This window comes from Kwoniella botswanensis, chromosome 1, assembly GCF_036426115.1.
Source record: "Kwoniella botswanensis chromosome 1, complete sequence".
Lineage (NCBI taxonomy): Eukaryota > Fungi > Basidiomycota > Tremellomycetes > Tremellales > Cryptococcaceae > Kwoniella > Kwoniella botswanensis.
Genome location: NC_088599.1, coordinates 6,044,349 through 6,065,285, shown reverse-complemented (window position 1 = coordinate 6,065,285; position 20,937 = coordinate 6,044,349). Strand labels below are relative to the sequence as shown.

At 44.2% G+C, this 20,937-nt stretch overlaps 10 protein-coding genes across 10 annotated transcripts; 4 read left to right on the top strand and 6 right to left on the bottom strand.

Annotated features, from left to right (window-relative positions):
* Positions 1 to 78: 78 nt before the first annotated feature.
* L199_002276 (uncharacterized protein) lies at positions 79 to 468 on the top strand (the record flags this gene model as incomplete). Its single annotated transcript, XM_064888022.1, has 2 exons — positions 79 to 202; positions 266 to 468. The coding sequence occupies 2 exons, from the start codon at positions 79 to 81 to the stop codon at positions 466 to 468; spliced, it is 327 nt and encodes a 108-aa protein (XP_064744094.1).
* Positions 469 to 699: 231 nt separating this feature from the next.
* Positions 700 to 2,323, bottom strand: L199_002275 (uncharacterized protein; the record flags this gene model as incomplete). The annotated part of the gene is made up of 5 exons (XM_064888021.1): positions 700 to 827; positions 931 to 1,330; positions 1,437 to 1,604; positions 1,691 to 1,949; positions 2,145 to 2,323. The coding sequence occupies 5 exons, from the start codon at positions 2,321 to 2,323 to the stop codon at positions 700 to 702; spliced, it is 1,134 nt and encodes a 377-aa protein (XP_064744093.1).
* A 432-nt stretch (positions 2,324 to 2,755) lies between these two features.
* On the bottom strand, positions 2,756 to 5,399 carry L199_002274 (uncharacterized protein; the record flags this gene model as incomplete). The annotated part of the gene is made up of 12 exons (XM_064888020.1): positions 2,756 to 3,033; positions 3,113 to 3,318; positions 3,451 to 3,705; positions 3,763 to 3,799; positions 3,862 to 3,974; positions 4,044 to 4,155; positions 4,212 to 4,373; positions 4,522 to 4,697; positions 4,822 to 4,983; positions 5,043 to 5,060; positions 5,131 to 5,189; positions 5,277 to 5,399. 12 exons carry the CDS (start codon positions 5,397 to 5,399, stop codon positions 2,756 to 2,758), a joined length of 1,701 nt encoding a protein of 566 aa, XP_064744092.1.
* Positions 5,400 to 5,799: 400 nt separating this feature from the next.
* Positions 5,800 to 6,987, bottom strand: L199_002273 (uncharacterized protein; the record flags this gene model as incomplete). Its single annotated transcript, XM_064888019.1, has 4 exons — positions 5,800 to 6,119; positions 6,187 to 6,280; positions 6,383 to 6,560; positions 6,692 to 6,987. 4 exons carry the CDS (start codon positions 6,985 to 6,987, stop codon positions 5,800 to 5,802), a joined length of 888 nt encoding a protein of 295 aa, XP_064744091.1.
* A 1,082-nt stretch (positions 6,988 to 8,069) lies between these two features.
* On the top strand, positions 8,070 to 10,485 carry L199_002272 (uncharacterized protein; the record flags this gene model as incomplete). Its single annotated transcript, XM_064888018.1, has 10 exons — positions 8,070 to 8,179; positions 8,243 to 8,330; positions 8,390 to 8,491; positions 8,582 to 9,089; positions 9,164 to 9,204; positions 9,276 to 9,343; positions 9,431 to 9,685; positions 9,793 to 9,926; positions 9,987 to 10,058; positions 10,130 to 10,485. The coding sequence occupies 10 exons, from the start codon at positions 8,070 to 8,072 to the stop codon at positions 10,483 to 10,485; spliced, it is 1,734 nt and encodes a 577-aa protein (XP_064744090.1).
* A 193-nt stretch (positions 10,486 to 10,678) lies between these two features.
* Positions 10,679 to 12,111, bottom strand: L199_002271 (uncharacterized protein; the record flags this gene model as incomplete). Its single annotated transcript, XM_064888017.1, has 9 exons — positions 10,679 to 10,707; positions 10,763 to 10,851; positions 10,918 to 11,152; positions 11,257 to 11,302; positions 11,358 to 11,483; positions 11,545 to 11,703; positions 11,762 to 11,860; positions 11,917 to 11,937; positions 11,992 to 12,111. 9 exons carry the CDS (start codon positions 12,109 to 12,111, stop codon positions 10,679 to 10,681), a joined length of 924 nt encoding a protein of 307 aa, XP_064744089.1.
* A 282-nt stretch (positions 12,112 to 12,393) lies between these two features.
* On the top strand, positions 12,394 to 13,733 carry L199_002270 (uncharacterized protein; the record flags this gene model as incomplete). The annotated part of the gene is made up of 6 exons (XM_064888016.1): positions 12,394 to 12,400; positions 12,469 to 12,536; positions 12,678 to 12,702; positions 12,761 to 13,119; positions 13,191 to 13,298; positions 13,383 to 13,733. The coding sequence occupies 6 exons, from the start codon at positions 12,394 to 12,396 to the stop codon at positions 13,731 to 13,733; spliced, it is 918 nt and encodes a 305-aa protein (XP_064744088.1).
* A 155-nt stretch (positions 13,734 to 13,888) lies between these two features.
* Positions 13,889 to 15,253, bottom strand: L199_002269 (uncharacterized protein; the record flags this gene model as incomplete). Its single annotated transcript, XM_064888015.1, has 7 exons — positions 13,889 to 14,091; positions 14,165 to 14,292; positions 14,356 to 14,516; positions 14,602 to 14,736; positions 14,821 to 14,970; positions 15,023 to 15,093; positions 15,184 to 15,253. 7 exons carry the CDS (start codon positions 15,251 to 15,253, stop codon positions 13,889 to 13,891), a joined length of 918 nt encoding a protein of 305 aa, XP_064744087.1.
* A 512-nt stretch (positions 15,254 to 15,765) lies between these two features.
* On the bottom strand, positions 15,766 to 17,266 carry L199_002268 (uncharacterized protein; the record flags this gene model as incomplete). Its single annotated transcript, XM_064888014.1, has 8 exons — positions 15,766 to 15,968; positions 16,064 to 16,197; positions 16,306 to 16,463; positions 16,554 to 16,688; positions 16,767 to 16,907; positions 16,959 to 17,029; positions 17,112 to 17,155; positions 17,217 to 17,266. The coding sequence occupies 8 exons, from the start codon at positions 17,264 to 17,266 to the stop codon at positions 15,766 to 15,768; spliced, it is 936 nt and encodes a 311-aa protein (XP_064744086.1).
* Positions 17,267 to 18,418: 1,152 nt separating this feature from the next.
* Positions 18,419 to 20,669, top strand: L199_002267 (uncharacterized protein; the record flags this gene model as incomplete). The annotated part of the gene is made up of 11 exons (XM_064888013.1): positions 18,419 to 18,486; positions 18,553 to 18,635; positions 18,697 to 18,874; positions 19,120 to 19,268; positions 19,336 to 19,396; positions 19,495 to 19,524; positions 19,639 to 19,721; positions 19,795 to 19,817; positions 19,908 to 19,977; positions 20,042 to 20,211; positions 20,313 to 20,669. The coding sequence occupies 11 exons, from the start codon at positions 18,419 to 18,421 to the stop codon at positions 20,667 to 20,669; spliced, it is 1,272 nt and encodes a 423-aa protein (XP_064744085.1).
* Between the last annotated feature and the right edge of the window lie 268 nt (positions 20,670 to 20,937).

Sequence of the window (20,937 nt, the reverse complement as noted above, 5' to 3'; positions counted from 1 at the left end):
ACAGAACCCTTCCCACAAGACATCAACAAAGATAAGTCTGCTAACAGCTACATCATCCAAACTCGGTATTTCAGAGCAATGCTCACACGAGGTACTGATCCTCATCTCGCACCGAAACTACCTGAATATTTCCGCAATGCAGGTATATTCCATGATGTCGATTCCATAGCATTCGATTGGCCTCTTACACCTTGGTCTCAAGGTGAGTCAATCGTGTCATATATACACTGCGAGGACTTCATATTGATGAGGAAATATCTTATAGATCCTAAACAACGTTCAGTCGGATCAGTGATGATGCGTGATATTCGCCAATTCCCAGATACCTCTCGATTACTGATAATTGATGCTGCGGGCATCTCACCAGTCGAATATGATAGAATCAAGATTAGGTTTCTACAGGAGATTGAATTGGATTACAAGATCGTTTGGAATTTGTGGTCTGTTTGGGGGATCAAGTCTGATTGATTGTTGTTACTATGTTAGAAGTACTCAATCATACATCGGTGCATCTTTGGCTGAATTTACAGAAGGAATTTCTTGTTTCATTCTTGGTTTCTGATATTTGCTGAAATATACTATACAAACGCCTGATGAAAATTGATTGTAAGTATAATCATTGCATTTGGGTGTTCATGTACTGTTGCTATACATCGTCATTATAGTCTATTGGCAATCGATCAGTCGTCTAGTATCAATTCACTTGCCCAGGACTTCTTCCCACAATTTCTCTTTCGATATTTTCGCAGCATGAGCATACAATTCTGGTACGTCCTTATCTTCAGATTCCATAACAAGCGCTTCGAACGGTTCCCAAATGACGGGACCTGGTAGATAATACAATAGCAATAAGTCAGCATTCCATCTAACCTAACGAAATATACGAGTCTATACGGATTGACGTAGATATCATTAATCAATCTCACTTACCTCTAAATCCCGTACTGAAAACAGCTTTCGTAACTTCTCCAACCCTCGCCACTCCCAGATCCAAATCCTTCTTATCGTCTCGCACTCCCTTACCGGCACTCCTCCCAATATAAGGTAAAGCCCTCGCACAAAGTACCCAAGAGGATCTAGGAGGATTATTGGGTGCTTGGGATTTATGCCATTCGTCAAATGGACTTCCATCCAACAATGCAGGATTTGGAGGGAGAACATCTGAAATTTCCAAATAGAATATCAATTCTTTAGGTACATCTTTGATCCTTTTGATTAACTCTTCGAAGTTCGATGGGGAAGGAGGAGTAGAGGATAGGGGATCGTAGCCGTATGTAGGAGAAAGGGCCATTTGGGCGGTGTCGAGACAGATCCCAAGATTTGGTCGATCCTATACGGATAAAACATAAATATAAGTAATAATAAGTATAAATACAAACGCAATCATAAAACCAATCAATAGGACCAGTGGGTATGATTGAGTTATCAATACTGACTCCTTTCTTGACTATTTCCAAACACTGCTCCCAGGTAGGATACCTCGGTGAGAAACACCAAGGTTCATAAGCTACCTTTATAGGTAGGGCTATATCCGCTAACCATGCTAGGTCTTGGGCCGTTTTGTCGTCGCCTCCCGAAGCATCGGGTTGGTCGTTCGCTCCGACCTGAGAAAACCATAGCCAATAAGCATTGGGGATATTCCGACTGAATCATTTTCCTCGGTCCATGAAATGTTTATCGGATCACTCACCTGTAAATACTCCACTCCTAGTTTTTTACATAATTCAATCCACTTTTTTGCTTTCTGCTTTACCCACTCATCCCTCTCATGTCCCTCGGGCCAACCGTCAAATTGGTTCAAGGGCTGTAACATCAATAATCTCAATCCGTGATTTTCTGCCAAAAATTTGAGTTTAGGTGCATGCGAGTAGAGGGCATCCCATATCTCGTGGTCGGAAGGGGAAGGTTCGTCGTCCACTTTCCATTCTTCGGGACAAGTCGAGGGGGGTCTAAGCCCGCGACAGGGAATGCAAAGGTGATTAGCAATGACGACAACCTCCAACCTCCAACCTTCGGATCAACAAGGACAACACATATCATAGTTGTATATCATACTTCGATGAGCTGATTGCTGGGAAATAGAACTTGATCTAAAAGATCGTATGCTGTAGATAGTATGATATACAGGTACACAATCCACTCACAGATCGACTTGACTTCTTACCCATGCTACATAATTCCCAAAACCCAATTCTACATTCTTCCAACCGTTTTGAGCCATGGCTTGGAATTTCATCTCGAGGCTATGGGCAGGGTTCAAGCCCAAACTCGGCGTAGCATAACCTATAGGGATAGCATCGAGCTCTTGAGGTGTGATAGGCATGGTCGTACGGGAAGACGAATGAAATGTCGTTCTTTGTGAAGTTTCCGGGAGGTGTACACTGTTCTTTACTTATGACAGACAGACAGAGTGGAGTGTACTGGGCTGTGAGTATCATGTACCCCTTACAGACGTATATGGGGCCTTATGTATTTTTAAATCATACAACGAGAATTGTAGTCTGAACGATGAACTCATCTGGTGGAGGTTGTGACGTCAAATGAATCCCATACCCATAAACAGCGGTAATCAAGTTCACTGGAATCAGGATCAATCTCAGGGGGACAAACTTGCTCACAAATTCCTGGTATTCGAGCCCATGTCCAAACCTAGATTTTTAGAATGTCCCATGCAATGCTTGTGATATATAATTATAGGAATGTCCATCGTATCAATCCACTCGATCCTTCATCCCTTGATATCCTGTATGTACGTCTACAAAACCATGAGAGCACCACCTACTACCGCACCCAACACTCCTGCAACACTCATTAACACACTCCCAGACGAAGCTACCGAAGCACCGGAACTGGCACCACCTCCATTACTTCCCGCAGGAGCAGTACCCGAAGCTGACCGACTCCCAGTCGCAGAAGAAGATGTCGAACTCGCTCCGGAACTTGATACAGGGGAGGGGGTGAAAACCCCACCGGAAGGTTCGGAAGAGAGACATTGAGAGGCGGAGGAAGATGCATCCTCGGCTGTGTTTGGTCCTGTACAATGTAAGATATTAATAAGCAAACGGACTTAGAGCCATAGATAATGTTAACAATGGAGATACCATATACTCACGAGTAGGACTCAAGGTGGCATTGCCAGAGAAATCACATGAAGTATCAACAGGGTTGTATTCGTAGTAAGCTGACATGGCGTAGGATAATTTGATAGCTGGAGAACAGTATGATAGTTCTCCGTAAGTACCTGAGGTGCCATTACCGGCTATAGGATCACAGGAAGCAGTACCGTTGGTAGATGATCCGAGGAGTTGACATGCATAGCTAAAATAATGTAACAAAGTCAGCATAAAATACATTACAAGATGAACTCAGGAGTGCGAACATCATTTGGTAGTTACAACTGAGAATGGGGGTGAAAGTGAAGAACGTTACACAGATGAATACAACACTCACTTCAACAAATCACCAACAATCGTGGGTGAATTCGCGGTACCGGATTTCACCAAACATGACAGAGCATTTTCGTTTATACAATTACATACTTGCTCGTTGGGAGTTGGTGGGAGAGTGTTCGACGCTACGAGCGAAGAAGATTCGGATGGACAGTCGGTCTGACCAGCAGTGACGGAAGATTTGGCGGGTGAGTTGGGTGGAGACGTGGCGTTGTATTGTGTAGAGAGCCTGTTGAAGTCATCTGAGGTTGTGACACTATACCGTTTCATCAGTATTAAGCTACCTTGCAAATCCTGGAGTAATGCAGCTTACGTATTTCCATCCGAAGAGATAGTAACCATTCCATAGCCTAAACCCAAAATTGTTAGCTTATCGTCCGTTGCTACATCCGATGTGGGACGTCTAGCTCACCATCTGAAGTAGGGAAATAGCTGAAGGCCACTCCACCGCTGAAGACATCAGACACGGGCGTGCTGAACAGAGCGGCAACTTCGGTCCATAACCGAGGAGGAGAGAAGATACACCTGTGCAAATCGGGCGAAGTATTGTGAGTTGTATTATCAACAATGTATGTAGGAAATATATTGACTCACCCATACTCTGACATGTATGTAGCAACGGGGATATCCTGCATTCCAGAGACGATTGCATTCCATCCGGATGCATTATATGACGAATCTCCACACCATTCGTAATTGTTCAAACCTATTGCACTTTGATCAGCTGTAATGTACGTGTTACCAAGGGAACAGCTGACTCACCATACAAATCAACAGCAATGTCGTCACCACCACAAGTCAAATATTCGGCTAATGAATTTCTGAAATCGGCGTCTCCATCCGTTGCAGAGTATCCCACGAGAGCTGAAGAGCTGACAGACTTGAGATACGCCTTGATGTCTCTTGCGGCGGCTTTGACGTAGGCTGGATGACGGATATAGTATATTAGCCATCAAAGTAGGTCACTACGTTGTATTCTTTCTTGAATGTGACCCCAACTTGAGCACCAATCCGTTGTATTCTTTCCTCCCTGACCTCTCACTCGATGGCTTAATTGAGCAGATAGACTCACGAGCAGCATTGGTATTGCTAACCTGGGTAATCACCTCATTACCAATATTGAACCCTAATATATTATCGTAGTTCCTGAAGGCGTCGATCGTCGAGATGTATTCGTCGAGGAGATTGGTTGACCAAGAAGGGGAAGATCGGTCTATCGATCCGTTCAGGGGTAGGGATACGTCGAGTCTGCAAGATATCACAGGTTTTAGACGGAAGAAGAAAGACAACGAGAAGATTTTAGAGCATGAGGGGCAAGAAGAATGAGAGAGAGAAGGATTTGTGACCAATAATTTCGGCATGTCGCACTCACAAAACGTAAATCCCATTATCACTAAACGTCTTCATACACTCGTCATGATTCAGACTACTGTTCACCGAATACACTCTAACGGAATTCACACCCAATCGTTTGAGGTACGGTAAATCTCGAGTACAATTCTGAGGGGAAGATAAAGGATCGTGGAATGATGATCTACACAGAACGAGCATACATCAGCGAGGTGGGAAACAATATACCATGTATATACTCACGGTTCAGGAAATCCACCACTACATTACCCAATAAGACATCAGCCTTATTATCCATACGTCTTGTGATTGCACAGTAGATATGACTCACTTCGCAGCATTCGCTTCCGACTCAGCAGCAGCTTCACCCTGAGGTTGATACGCTACTCCCTATTTGACCATTCCTCTATCAGCTTGCTCTTTCCTGTTCCATCAACTAGACATGCATAATATACTTATACAAGTATAAGTATTCACCTTGATATAAAACCTCGATCCACTCTCATCGTACAAGTATTTACCTGTCCTGGTGATTTTTGGTAAAGCCGATGTGAGGTATAGGAATGGTAAGCCCAGTAAGGCCAAGGATGAGAGTTTCATTCTTTCTTGATGCTCCTGTTGGTCTCTGTACTATGTATGTTGATGATCGATGTTTATGATGAGATGCAGAGATGTCTATGATGAAATGCAAAGCCAAGGAATGTAGTAGGTATGCAGCGCTATGTTGTCAACGAGGCCAAGGCTTGATTCGATCGGTTGGTTGTTTTGTGTTGTGTCGTGGCTGTGTTTACATTTTCAGAAACACGCTCGGACCTACTCTCCCCGCTCTCGGCACGGACCGCACGTGGCATTTACCGGATACGTGGTTAACTCGTACAATGCACACGTCTCATGTTGAGTTCGTTCCAAACATAGCATGAGCATCCCATACAGTGCTATAGTAACAAACATCCATATAACCCAGATATCCCGAACGAGATCGATAGACCATAGACCCCCGCTATTCCCACAAAGCTACCAACCTGACTTCGATGCTTTCCCTCTCCCTAATCAGTTCCTCTGGTATTCCCTCAGTATCGTTATCCACTTGTACCGCGACGTGACCACACCAAAGTACCTCTCCGTTCTTCCCTTGATCTGAATCGTAGCATTTCAGAAGGATGATCTCGTCAGGCATCTGATGTCGGATGTAAGCCCACTCCTGACCTGGGGAATGATGGAGATCATGTCCGAAGCCATACTGAGAGGCGTGGGTGCCTATGTCCTCTGGAAGGAGGGTTTTAGGGTCGAGCATCGCTAGAGGGGCGTTGGTGACTGGTCCTGTATTCACATAGTAAACCAATCGTATGATTAGTCTTCATTCGCACCAAGATAAGCATTGACGTACCATGTAAAGGTCTCCATATATTGATAATCTGACATCTCTTGTATTCTGACATACTTTTCCCAGCAGCTTTACCACATAACTCATATCCCCATTCCTATGAATATAAAATGACCTCGATTTATCAGCTCAAGCAATAAACATGGATGATTGTATGTGTGCCAGTGCAGACTCCTGAAATGCAGTAGAGATCACTCACAGCATTCTGGTCGACATGAGCTACACCAGCTATCGGTTGAACCCTTTCTGTCGGAATAAAACCTTTTTCAGGTTCTTTTTGCTTTTCGACTTTTTTCTCTTTTTCATTGGGGTCGTTCTTTCGACAAACTGAATTCCAAGCTATCACTTTATCGCATCCTAGAATATTTTGCAGTATTCTGTTTCATCATCGAATAAATTAGCTCATCTCCTGTTCGAACTTCCACCTATCTAAATTCGCTTTATACAAGAATGGGCCACATAAACGCTGACATGATGATCTGATCAGATAGTACAGCACTGCACTCACCCTTCACATTCCTTCAAATACGCTTCCGTACCCTTCTCACTAGGAATCTCACTCAACCACTTGCTCTCATGCTTCATAATCCCAAATCCCCTAGTCTTCAACTGCTCCAATGGCTCTACCGGGGTCCCTTCGAGTTCTGGACGAAGATCCGTCACGGGAACTCTGATTTTCTCTAGGGGCTTGGATCGTCCAGGCTGCCATGTCATGTAAATCGAGGGGTCATGGTCCATTCGATTTGGGGGAAGGGTGAATCCTATCACGGCTGTAAGCTGGTAGGTCGTGTTGGGCGCTGGCATAATGACGGGTTTCGTTTCTTTTCGTTGGGCGAGAGATTCTGAATTCTGAGAAAACAGAGAGATTGTGCTTTTGAAGGTGTGGTGAGTTCTTTTGTTTGAACTTTTGTTATTGATACTGATAAATGTCTTCAGATCAATTCAATAGTTTGTCTATTTCATGGATTCAGTATGAAGGGAATTTGATAACGAAATATTTGATTAATCCGGCTAAGCTGATACGGCTACGAGTGCAGCACAGTCAACGTCTATCTATCTTTTTTGATATCCCTCCGCTTTGATCGTATCTACAAGTAAATATAGAGATAAGCTTTCCCAAAAGCCGAATCCCATATGTGCGTGTCGGCGCCGAAGGTAGAGTCAGAGATATGCGGTTACGAATGACTGGCGTGCCATATTACTTCCGCCAATGTTCTCGCCTATTAAGTTCGGCTTTTATGGGACAGCTAGGGCGAGTCACACGGGCGCAGTGACCTCAACCAACCAGAACCTGCTGCTTACCTAGGTTCAAAGCACTGAAGAAAAGAAGACTCTCAAGGTATGAGGTGAAGGCGACATGTAGACAACAAATAAAGTTCACTCGAAGCCCACTAAATCGGTCATATCCGAGGCGCCTCCCTGTACCTTATGAAGACTCTCTTATCTATCTAACTTACATCAGCGCAAACTCTGCGTACATTTATTTTGTAGCTTATCTCTATGTATAGACGGTACTCGTAGCATGTGGTTCGACCTTCTTGGCATTTGCTATATACTCCAGTATTTCCGGAATTAACATTCCGACCCTCACAGGGCAAAGTACCTTCGGCCCACCTAAGTCGAAAGTAAACCGACTCTTATTAAGTGGCAGCCTGTCACCAGAGGCAGATAAGGATTTTCTTTCTGATTTTTGGCTTTTCCAATTTTTCCGGACTAAGAGCAAAGAAGATAAGGTCGATTAACCTTCATGTCAGTACCATCTCAAAAGACCTGAATCATCCATTTCATATTAAGATGTGAAAAGTATATAATATCGGTAATCAAACAGACAAAGATGTGTGCCCCACTTTTCAAAACTTTCAAAATACAAGGAAAAGCTTTGCAAAATGGGCTTTCAGTTTAAAATTCCAAAATTCCAATTAGAAGTTCCCGGTTCGGAGGGACGTGAGAAATCGTTAGAGAATGATGATTTGTTACCTATCCCTTTGGAAAGACGGTAAGTCCATCATGGTTCAATCAGTACCGTACAGTACAATATTGATGTTGAGCACGATAAAAGGACATGGACCTTCTGGACATTCAATATATTTTGGTTCTCTGCAGTTGGAACGGTTGCGAATTGGTTAGGAGGAGGAACTTTCTTAACCGTACGTAGCACTTCTTACACTATACCATATATTCGTGCGCTTATCGATTGATTTTGCAGTACGGTATATCAGTATGGGATGGTATTCTCTGTAATTTCTTTGGATACCTCTTAATCTCTTTGTTTATGGTAGTCAACGGTAGAGCAGGATCAGTGTACCACGTAAGTGATCATCCTCCATCCTTTCTACGATCAAATCAAGCCACTGTACTCGAAATGAACTATATGCTTACTTATCCGACCCCATTTCAGATCGGTTTCCCAGTCTACTGTCGATCGTCATTCGGGATCTACGGATCCCTCTGGCCAGTCTTCAATCGTGCCCTATCAGCGTGCGTATGGAACGGGGTCAACACCGTGACAGGCGGTCAATGTATCTACATCTTCCTCCACACAATCTTTCCCTCCATCGCCAAATTGCCTAATCACATGCCTAGTAATAGCGCATTAGATTCAGCTCAGATGATCGGATTCTTCTTATTTTGGTTCTTCACCTGTACCGCCCTATTCCTTTCGGTTCCCAAATGGAAGATCCTCATTCACATCAAATTAGTCGCCTACGTATTGAGTTGTATAGGTATGCTTGCCCTGGCCTTAAAGACGTCCGGAGGAGTGGGGGATACGTTAACACAAGGATCGAAAGTGCACGGATCGGAAAGAGCTTGGTTGATCGTTAGATTCACACTTTTGAGTGCAGCTGGGTGCAGTACTTTCGCTAGTAATGCTAGTGATTGGCAGAGAAATGCGACTCATAGGAAAGGTGAGTTGGAAGTCGGTCAAATCATGAAATGTGCAGTACTGGATTTCGTCGCTGATAGCTGGAAATGATGATAGATCCTGTCATTGGACAGATATTTGGTTTCCCAATGTCAAATGTAAGTGAACACGTTTCATACCGTATAATGATAGGAAGTCGGAGCTGATCGCCCACAATACTTTGTCTTAGTTCATCACCACATTGGTCGGTATGATAGTCGCTGCTTCCTCGGAGAAAGCATACGGCACCTTGATCTGGTACGTCCGCTCTTCCATTTCCCCTTCCCTCACATTCAACGAACAGACCACTGACACTGACTGTCTTTGTATTATTGTACCTTGTAGGAACCCCTTAACTTACCTCGATCGAATCCTCACCGAAAACTATACCCCTACGGTACGATGCGGAGCAGCTTTCATTTCATTCGGATTCATCTACTCTGCATTGTTCTCTTGCGTATTCGAAAATGTCTTGCCGGCAGGGAACGACATTTCATCTTTGTTACCTCGATATATCTCTATGAAGAGGGCTTTCGCAATTTGTATGATCGTGACTATCGTCATAAATCCTTGGTACCTCCTTGGTTCAGCTAGTATCTTGTGAGTCAACGGATTCTCCTGTTCCACGCTGAACGGCGGGATTCCGACACAGATATAGACCCATGAACTGTAGACTGATTTGATTTTGCGTTGGGGTGTTATCGTAGCATTTCGTTCATTTCCTCATATCAAATCTTCCTGTTCAGCATCATTGGTGTCCTTCTGGTCGATTACTACATCTTATCAAAAGGTAGATTAGACTTAGCATGGTTATACACTGCTAACAAAGAAGGACCATACTGTGAGTGCAGCTAACACTTACTCGGATCACTCGAGCAGATCATGCTGACTCTACGTGAAGGGTACACTTACGGTTGTAATTGGAGAGCATTCGTGGCTTACGTTGTCGGAGCAGGCGTCAACTTCGCTGGATGTAAGCATTTATTCCCTTTTTCCACAAGTCGCAAGAATAAAAGCTAAATGTTTACCATGGATGATTCGCAGTCCTCAATAACATGGGTGTCAAAGGCTTTTCGACCGGAGTGATCCGTTCATTCTACTTCGCATTCATCACTACGGGATGTGCGGCCGGATTGACCTATTATCTATTGGCAACTATATTCCCACAACCCAACTACAAGATCAACAAAGGGACCAAGTTCAGGGAATGGACTGAGGAGGAAGTCGAACTTTACGTAGCAGGTAGCGAATGGAGGGAAAAGGGGGAAATGCCACCTGTCATTGGCCGAGGGGATTCAACGCCTGAACTTGGTCCTGTATATGGATCGGGAGTGGTAGAAGATGTTGATGAGAAGAAGATTGAAGGCGTATCTACGGCGGTGTTAGAGGCGAGAAATTAGTTGAAGTAATGATAGTATACAGTACACAGTAGTAGATGGCAAAGACAAGGAGAAGGAGCAAGGAAATCACTGTAATGGGTCAAAAGGAGTTATCAAAAATTCGAATCGATGTTAGTTATTAGTTGTCAGTAGAGAGATCTATCCGTAATACATGCATGTTGTCTATCGGTGTAATGCAAGTTATACCCAGCGATTATAACAAATTATGGTTGATGATGTATTCTGCAATCATACACCCATTAGCTCTACGCGTTTCGTTTTTGACAGTCGCACTCACCTTTGGCAACTTCGTAAGCAGCAAAAGTAGCTCCAGCAGCAGGGACAGCTCTCAGCAGAGATGGAGTAAGACCTCTGAATAATGCTCGACTGTAAAGTCGCATTCCATGATAAGCTCAATCATCCATGTGTATACTTGTGTCGGATTTGACTCACGCTCCTCCTTCCTGCAGGATAGCCCTGAATTCATGCGCAATATATCCACCAGATAACCAATGACCTTTCAAAGGAGGTGTCTTCGATAGTTGAACTCTCGACTTGATCACATCCAATGGGTAACATGCTATCCAATATGACACTCCACCGATCGCACCTGAAGTAAGTAAAGCCCAAATGGGTACGGGGTTTGGCGCGTAATGCTTTGCAAACCATCTTTTGGAAGTTTCGTATCCTGTATATATATATATATATATATATATACAGCGTTGAACAATCAGCTTAGAGAGTCTGCATGATTGGAAAGAGTGTTAGGCGAATCAAGGAGTGTTGACTGACCAGCGTAGAATCCTGCATAAGCTGGTATCTCTCGAACGAAGGTGATCTGAAATGACAATTCAGCCAATTGCCCCTTTTCTATTTATGAATGCATAGCTCACCCAGTATCCTCTCATTATACCATTCCTAAATCCGTACTCCTTCCACATATCACCTACAACCCCACTCAACTTCTTATCTCCCGCACCACCGTATTGCCCTTGCATACGAATCTTGAACATCTCGACCTGTACGGGCGTTTCGTCAGCAGTAAATAAATGGCAAAATGACATCAGGATGATCACTTACTGGAGAAGCCAATATAGCGTTAGCTGCACCTGCCATAGCACCAGCAGTAGCTACTTGAGGTATCGACAAATCAGGATATGGAGAGACGATTCGTCGAGATGCGCCGTATGCAGTGAACAAGAGTGAATTAACAGCCGCTACACCGAGAAGAGGGGAGAGCTGTTTGAATTGCATTATGAGCTATTACATTGTAAACAAATGCCAAAAAGTGGCTTACCATCCCTTTGTAAAGAGCCAAGAAGCCTTCATTCCGTACGGTCGTCGTAAAGATATCGAGGGTGTTTTTGAATTGTCCTTTAGGTGCTGTTTGTGCTCTCTGCGTGGGGAAATGCATAAGTTAGTATAATCACCTTGTAGCTGGGCTCAGCTTACTGTCTTCAGAGTATCCAAAGGCTATATGATGAAATGCATCAGCATTCGTCCCCTGCGGTCGATCGAAAAGCTCACTTGACCCGATAACACCTGAGAAGCTCCTCCTACACTACCCGAGATCAGCTCGATGGCATTGGCGTTTTTCCTTTTGGACGGTGGTTCGGGTATAGGTTGTATCGAGGTGACTTCGGACATGGTGTGTGGTGGTCTGCCTGGTGAAGTATGGGGTGCAGACAAAGCAAGATGAGTAGATAGATCGATCTTTTTATCTTTCATGCTCTTTTATTTACGAACGATTGGTGACTTATCACATCATCACTTGAAGATCTGACGGAGTTCAATCCCATCTCCGCTAAGAGCTATATACGGGATCGACGAACACAAGCTCCGTACTGTGGTTATTTTCTCTTGTCTCTGCTTCTCTTTCTTTACTTTCCGATATACTTAAGAAGAGCCCAACCGATAAGTGCAGCCACCATGCAAGGTAAGCTGGATATCGTCATGGCAAAGTCCGCGAATTATGAAGCTCACATCCTTTCCGTCATCTTCCAGGGCTTGTTCATTACTCCGGCGATTCCTCTCCTGAACCTGAACAATCTTCGAATCAGCCAGGTCCATCCGTAAGTCATCACCATTACAAACTACAAGAATACTTGATCACACTTGGCCCTTCCTACTCTTCTGTTTCTTTACTATCTCCTACTTGGGGGCATGGATGAAATGTTATACTTTGGCTTTGGGTATATATGTAATGAAAATAGCGACTGAGGGATCAACCTACGACAGGTAAGTCAGCTTCAGTTATCTGATTTGATCGCTTGCGGTATACTGATTTCTAACATAGCTTCACCCTCCCTCCTTTACAAGGCTAAAACGCGTCCACCATCCGGTATAGTTCTAACCCCACGATCACCTAAAAGACCCCGTAGATCCTCTCCTGGAATATCCACTACTTCTCTTTCTGGAAATTCAACTCCAAAAGGCAAACAACCGTCAACACCAGTACCTGAAAATCTCACCCATACCGCTCAGTCTCAGCTTGCGTCATCAAGCAAGCAATCTTCCAAGTGGGGCGTGGACTTCGAGGGTCTGAACGAAGATGAGATTTTCAAGATTGTGACTACGCCCGATGATATTGAGGGAGTGGACGATTGGGGAATACCTCCAGAAGTAGACCCAAAGGAGGCAGACGAGACTTTGAGAGTGAGCCTAGCTATATTAAGAAGGTCTCGATTCTACCTTAGCTGACTGATAGGCGTGTCTTGACGATATAGTCAAAAGTAGAACATTTCTTGAAGTTGAAATACGAAAGAGGGGAACATATAAATACTAGATTATTGTCGAGTTCGGCTTTTGCCAATCCGCACATCTACTCCAAGCTGGTGAGCAATGTCATCCATCAACCACATCCTCATCTGTATTTCCTGCCTCGAGCGTCGGAACCAATGTATTGATCCAATGCCCAGGTCGAATTTGTCTCTATCAGCGAACGATCCTCCAACTTCCCTTCTTCCGGCTGGCTTACTCGCCGTAATTTGGAAGGTCTAATCCCTACGTACGGACCTGAAGCTTTATCGTCTCAGCAGAAAGCTAAGCAGGAAGCTGTGAAAGCCAGTCAGGCGATAGGACAGAGAAGGGAAATAACGTTCGCTCCTGCCAAGCATAAAGACAAGGAGAGAGATAGAGGGAAGGATAGGAATGGGTGGGATAAAGATGAGAAGCGCAGTCATAAACATGGTCATGGTCATAAGGATCGGGATAGACAAAGGGATAGAGATAGAGATAGAGATAGGAAGAGGGATAGAGATAGAAGGTGATATGTATAGTGTGGGATGCATCTTCCTTCAATCTCGTTTTCATATGATCATCAATCTTCTCGGTCGTTTGGCATTACTTTATACCGCATGATGTTTCACGGTACACATGGGGTGGGGTGAATTCTGAAAGAAGAGAAAAGGTCTTTCTCGCTCGTTCACTTTTTCCTAGCCCATATCGACCAAATCGGCAAAACCGCCTTACCCTTCCCATTCCTCACTTCGTCCTGAAATTCTTTTTTGGCAATTTCGAAGCCGGTCTCATCAATCAGTCCTGATGAAATGATCAATCTCTTGATGGTATCAGGTAATGCTAAAGAGTTGGACATTTGAATGAATCCAATCTCCTTCAATTTCGGATCTGATTTTACAGTAATCAGCGCCATGTCCGTGGAAGATAAGTAGGTCGTCTCGGACATGGACCCCGAACTAACCATCTGACCAATCACTCATCGGAATTTCCCTCAACTCCTTTCGAATATCTTCGAAGTTTCCACAGTTCTCAAAATACCTTGGGATGTTCTGGGTAGCGTCAACTTCAATACCGAATCTTTGCATTGCTCTAACATGAACGATTGCTCAGGACAATTGAAGTACAGTTATCGTATCAATAAGAGAAACTCACTTGTAGGATAGTTCTCCGAAACTCGCCATAGCAGGTGCTACCTCTTTCAACCCTCTTCCAGTCATTGATCGACACTTGGTTTCTGGTTCGACAACGACGAGGTGTCCGCCAGGTTTCAACAATGCAGATAGTCTCTCGAGCAGCAATGGAAAATCTTTGATCTATCAACCCATAAGGGTCTCATATCAGTCTAACCCCCTGCACCTCTCTTTCTTTCTTGTACTGTGTCTACAGGGCTGAACTCACCCCAGTTATAAGGAATCTAAGATGAACGAGGTCGAATCGTTCAATCCACTCCTTGGGGAAAGGTTCAAGAACATTGTGAGTTATGAACTGGATCTTATTATGGTAGCTCGGGGGGTGCATTAGGGTGATATCGATCTGATCAATACTCTTCGGCTCAGGTTTTATCACGTATTCACCTGAATCTTGAGATGTGTTCTACAGTATGCCTTGTTGACTCACACCGATCACCTCTTCCACGTCTGGATATTCCGCCACAAGATCAATCAACCATTGACCCGTCCCGCATCCTACATCCAGCACTCTCTTGCCCTTTCCTTGATCGGCTTTGTAGATGGATCGGATAGCATGAGGTAACAACCCCTCAAATATCTGATGAACCCATCATCATGAGTGAAAAAGAAGAAGACCATACCATACTTACTGATGTCACAGCTCGGTGCTGTGTGTTGAGCCTGTTGATCTCCTGTTGATCTACAGGAAGGACATAGTGTTCTACCCGAGATGAATATCGCTTAGCGATCAGTCACTTTACAGTAGTACATACTTCCAATAGTGCTGGAAAGTAGGTAGACGATGATTCACCTTGAGTAGTGTTATACCGCCTTTTCTTACCATACCCTCCTGCTCTGATAGCTGTTTCGTTTCTACTCATGGTAGTCAACGACATGAACCAGAAATTCATCAACTCACTCCTTAGACATAGTGTTTTATCGACCAGTGGACCAGCGTTACCTTAAGATATCGATATCTAGCTTCGAGGACCAGACGTATATAAGTCGGAACACTGTAGGCATATACTCAGGACCATGATAGTCATAAGCATCATCCGTCGTGTTTGAAACATCGAGGTGGTCGTACTCTACATGTACATGCACATCTGTATGTGTGTGATGATGACGAATTTGTCTTTTGTCCTTCACTTCCAACGGTGAGATGAGACGGGTATACCTCAGGCATGTCTCAGACGATCTAAGTTCGATGTACGTATGTCTTTTTAACACGACGTACATTCCAATCTCTTATCATACAATTGCCAATCTCTTATCATACAATTGATCCTCAACAAATATAATGCAATCCAACATGCAACGAAGACACAAACATACTCAAGTAGCCAGTATCTACCAGAGATACAGCGCCTGCAAGTGCAGTACTTTTCCAAATTTACTTCTTCTTAGCCCAGATCAACCAAACAGGTAAAACCAATTTTCCTTCCGCCTTGATCATCTCCTCTTGACAACCTTTTGTCAACTCATCGTACTCCTGTTCAGTGGTCATTCCTGATCCTACGGTCAATCTTCGGAAAGCGCCAGGGAGGGAGAGCGAGTTGGGTAAGTGAGCTTGACCAATTTGATGAAGTCTTGGATCTGAGAATCAACAATTACTCAGTAAATCAGCCTTGCCCAATATCCGTAAGGTGATACAGTATCAAAGAGAATAAAGAGACGTGAGTAAGACTGACCATATGACCAGGGGGATAAGGGCATATCCAAAGTTTGCGTTTCCACCTCGTCGTATTCCAGGTTGAGGTTCTGCTGGAGATAAGTGGATACTTCCTTCCCCGGGACAGGATCAATTCCGAGTTTGAGCATTGCGCTTTAGCCAATACCAATTGGTCACGACGTCAGAACAGACAGAACAGACCAGACCGATCATATCGTATGGTATACGATTGATATATTTTGAATTAAGTGGGCAACTTACTCGCATACTACCGTACTGATTCTAGAAGTCATCGGGCAGACTTCTTTGATGTCATTATCAACTGTCCTAAATCGAGCTTGGGGTTCAACAACAACCAGGTGACCGTTAGGCTTGAGAAGCTTGGTGAGCCTTGAGAGGAGTAGTGAGAAATCGCGGATCTACCGTTGCAAGCAGTCAGAACAATCATCGGCCTTCGTTTCGAGCCCACAATTGTAGGACAGTTTAGGATGAGGAAGACCAATACTTACACCAGCTATCAGGTACCTAGCATGGACGAGATCGAACGATCCCTCCCATTCATCTGGAAACTCTTGGAGGATATCTAATTTCTCGAAATTGATATTAGAGGGATAATCGGGTGGGTGGATAGATACGAGGTCAACCTGAAGCACGTTGCCAGGTCAGCCCTAGAACATCACTGCTACAGCCTCTGCTAAACTGGAGGGAAAGGTTTTGCTCACCCCAGTGACACTAGCCTGAGTGATCACCTCGCCTATTTGGATACTCCAAATTCCAGTTCCGCAACCAACATCCAGTATTCTCGGGGACGATTGGGCGAGTAAAGATGTTTGAATACTCTTTGGGATCAAACCATTGAATAACTAATTCCCTACTATCAGTAAATCATGGTGCTGGTCGGTACTTGTGCTTACCATAGTCAAAGCCTTGTGTTGGGAATTCAGTCTCCGGATCTCCTCTTGATCGGCAGGTAAGGCATAATCGTCTGATTGTCTCAATAACGGATCAGTAATAATCCGGCCAGTCAGGTAGAAAATGGAAAGAAAGTGAAGAGTTACAATACTTACCTTGTACACCATTATATAGCCTCCCATCATGTTCTTTCATATTACTATCATACATCGAGCCCAACGGTCAATTGTCGACCTCGTGTCAGAGGATTGAATACTTACTCTTCAGATCCGATGTCAGTCGGTCTAATACTATCGAGTTTGGTAGACATCGTTATACGTTGTACAAAGGCCCTGATTATTGAGCTCATACCGATAGAGGTGAATATGTTGGAGAGAAGCCTTCAATACCTCATCATTATAAAGTCACTTCTGCCTTGTGAACCGCAAGAAAGAGCTCAATTGCCCCACCCGCAATCCGCACTGATAAAAATCTTGGTCCTCATCCCAACCCCAAGCTAGATGTTTCGGATCTACAGTCCAGTTCCTGCATTTCGGTATCTTTGACGATACCTTGCACTGGCGTGCGCACCGATCGTCAAATGAAAAGGGTAAAAGGGTAAAGCGGAGCTGGGCCTTCACTACCACCGTGACCCTTTGGGAATTGCGATTCGGCACAATCACATCTTTGTGTATGGTTTGTCAACTGGATTGTACCTTCAGATAAGATAGTGTGGTGCAGTGCAGTGTACTGCATGTATGTGTACTTTTGGTGAATGTGATCGACCAACGTCACCTCACAATCAGGTCGTGTACAAGTGTTGTGAACAGAAAGGTGGTCGACAAAAGATACACAACCCGCACATACCATCTCTCACCTCGATAAGCGGGAATTGCGCCCTGTCTGTGCTGCTGACTTGTTGAAAAGCGTCCGAAGAAAGCTTTCCGGTTAAAACGCCCGCTTGATCACCTGTAGATTGAAATATGCTTAATCTGTGATGTTCCTTAACCTTCACGACCACACAGCGAAGTGTGAAATCATCTATCAAACGGAAAGAACTGTACATCCTTTATGTCTTCCCCATACTCTGCGTAAGATGGGGCGAGAGAAGACTACAAACACTGTACTAACCATAATAGAACTCACGTCCTTTGAGTCGGCTCCCACCCCTCCTATCTTGTTCGATAATGAATGATCTGACATCCAATTTCAGTTTACTAATTGTTTATGAAAAGGGCTGTCAGTTCCTTTGTATGGCTCATCCATATTATCTGTCTGTATCTTGATGAGGTAGACGGAACAAACAGATGTTAATGTGCTGGTGTGGAGGAGAGCTGAAATTACCTCATGTGCATTCCAAACACTAACGACTGAGTCGTCAACTCACTAACCCACCCATTGACCGAGCACCATCCTGAAATTCCGGGACGTTACTCCTCAGCTACTATCATACCTTGGCTAACACATCTCACGCTCCTTCACAATGTCACTGCTTACCCTTACATCCTTGTCAGGCTTACTTTCCCTCTTATCTACGGTAGCAGCTGACCCGTAAGTCATACCTCATCTCAAATCTTATCGGCACCATACTGTGCTAACGAGGTTTTATGAGGCAAGATTCTTCGTCGTCCAACATGGTAATGCGGTAGTCACCTCGCGTCGTGATCCTATCATATCCCCTGGTGGGATCTCAGAGCATGGCGAGTATATCTCTACTGTATCTGAGCACAATGTAAGCTGATATCATGGGGGATATCGTAGTTCACTCAATAGTCGGTTCATCATCTTTCAAATCTTCTTACGAATATCAAAATTCTGTCTGTGGTAAATGTACTTCTGCGAACGTTAATGTCGATAAGAGTAACTATTGGGTTCCTCAATTGTATAGGAAATTAGGAGAGGGGCAATTAGAGCTGGTCAAGATGAATAGGGTTAACACGTGAGTTGACTTACACAGCATCTTTCTAGATAAGATGTACGGCTGACGGCGACGTGTTGTGTGATGTCTTCAGATACTACTTTGTGAGTCATGTATCGTTGATTGCTATCAATGTTTTGCTAATAACATGTGTATCAACTGTAGATAAGACGGTAAGTAGAGATCAAAGTTGTCTTCTACCTTTTTGAAACCCCAAATAAGCTGATTCTGATTTCGATATTACCTCTGATCTGGATGTTACACAGCTCCGGTCCTACCGAACAGATGTACGAATTCCCAAAAGGAATGAAAATGCTAGCCGGTAACCCATTCCGAAATACCTTTGATGCAAATGATCCAGCTCAGGAAGCAGTGGAATATGTCTGTCTGGGTACAGATGACACACCTATGAATGGTGAGTATCGTCGTAGCACGTAGCATCACATCGGACACTGCTCATGTCTCTGTCTGTAAATTCGTAGCTTTTCCCGAAAGGAGTTGCCCCGATGATTTGAGAGCACAAGTAACGTTTCCTAATTGTTGGTAAGTCTCGTCAAAAGCATATGATAAACCGTACTGTCTCATATAACATACGTATTAAAGGATGATCAGTATGAGTACTGATGGCTGAATGCTAATAGGGATGGTCAGAATCCGTGGTTGGAAGGAAGGTAAGTCTGCGTTTTACCTAACATATAATTCGGAAACCATATCATATGAAGGTCAGATCACATATTAAATTAGCTGTAATTGACCATTTACTGTGTATTTCTCTATGCTCGTAGCAAGCACGTTTCATACCCTGCTTCAGGTCGATTCGACGCCGGTGGACCATGTCCCTCAACTCATCCTTATAGGATCCCGACCTGTGAGTGGTATTACAGTACCATACTACCATCCAGCATCTTTACTAATTGTCTTTTTGTCGTTGTCGAACTCAGTATTCTTTGAATATCATTTTAATGTAAGTTCATCAGCAATAGTATCCTGACCTACATTCCTCAATTTGACTTTGTATAATAACTGATTAAACGACCTTTTGGGAAAAAACTAGGATAAATACGATTACACGCCTGGTGCCAGAGTATGGGCCCAAGGTGATGATATAGGCTATGGGTTCCATGGTGAGTTGATGTGCCCATACCCATCTATACGAAAGAATGAATCTGATATGTCGTTCGTTCAAAGGCGACTTCACCATGGGTTGGCCAGAAGGACTATTCACCGAGATAGTCAACGCCGGCGAATCTTGTGCGGTCCTGTTCGAAGTGGGCAAATGCCCACCTCTGGCACAGTACTTCACGGGTGTAGGCGGTGGGCCTTGTCAGCCTGATGATCCCAGCGTGGTCGTCAATGAGGTTAGTCCATTCGAGTTACCACTTACTGGTCTAATCGGTAACATCACAATGCTACGGTATATTGTGCATTGTAGGCTGATGGTAGCTATCACAACGTATAGGAGATAGGACTAACAGGTCCAGTAGCGAAACTACCAGGAGATAATCCAATTTGGAACGGTGGGACTGCACCGAATAAATCAGGTAGTAGTGGTGGTAGTGGCAGCGCAGCTACATCTGCCAATTCTGCGGCTGGCAATAATCCCGTACCTGGTTCTGGTTCTTCTTCCGCTGTTGGTGCTGCCGCAAGCTCACCGGCAGCGGCAGTAGCTGTACCGCCCACAGGGTCCAGTACCACTCCGGCTCCTCTAGCGAGTAGCGCGTCAACGTCTGTTCCTACTCCGGGTGCTACGACATCCAGTAAACATGGAGGATGGGGAGGGTGGGGCGGGAAGAGAAGGCTGGGCAGGAGCCATTAGTATGGATGAGCGTTTGGAATATATAATCGGAATAGGCTCAGCCAGGTATGAGGGACATTAGGACTCCTGACAATGCTTCATGCATCGAGATTTCCCAGTCATTCGATCAGTACTTTTGACAGTCAGTACAATATTAACGTATGGTCGATGACTATAGATACATGACATGAGGTGATTTATATTCAATGAGGGGTAACGCACAGAATGATCCAATCAATTTCTTGCACTTGCCTTTCTTCTAATCTAGTTTCTTCTTGGTTTACTTCTA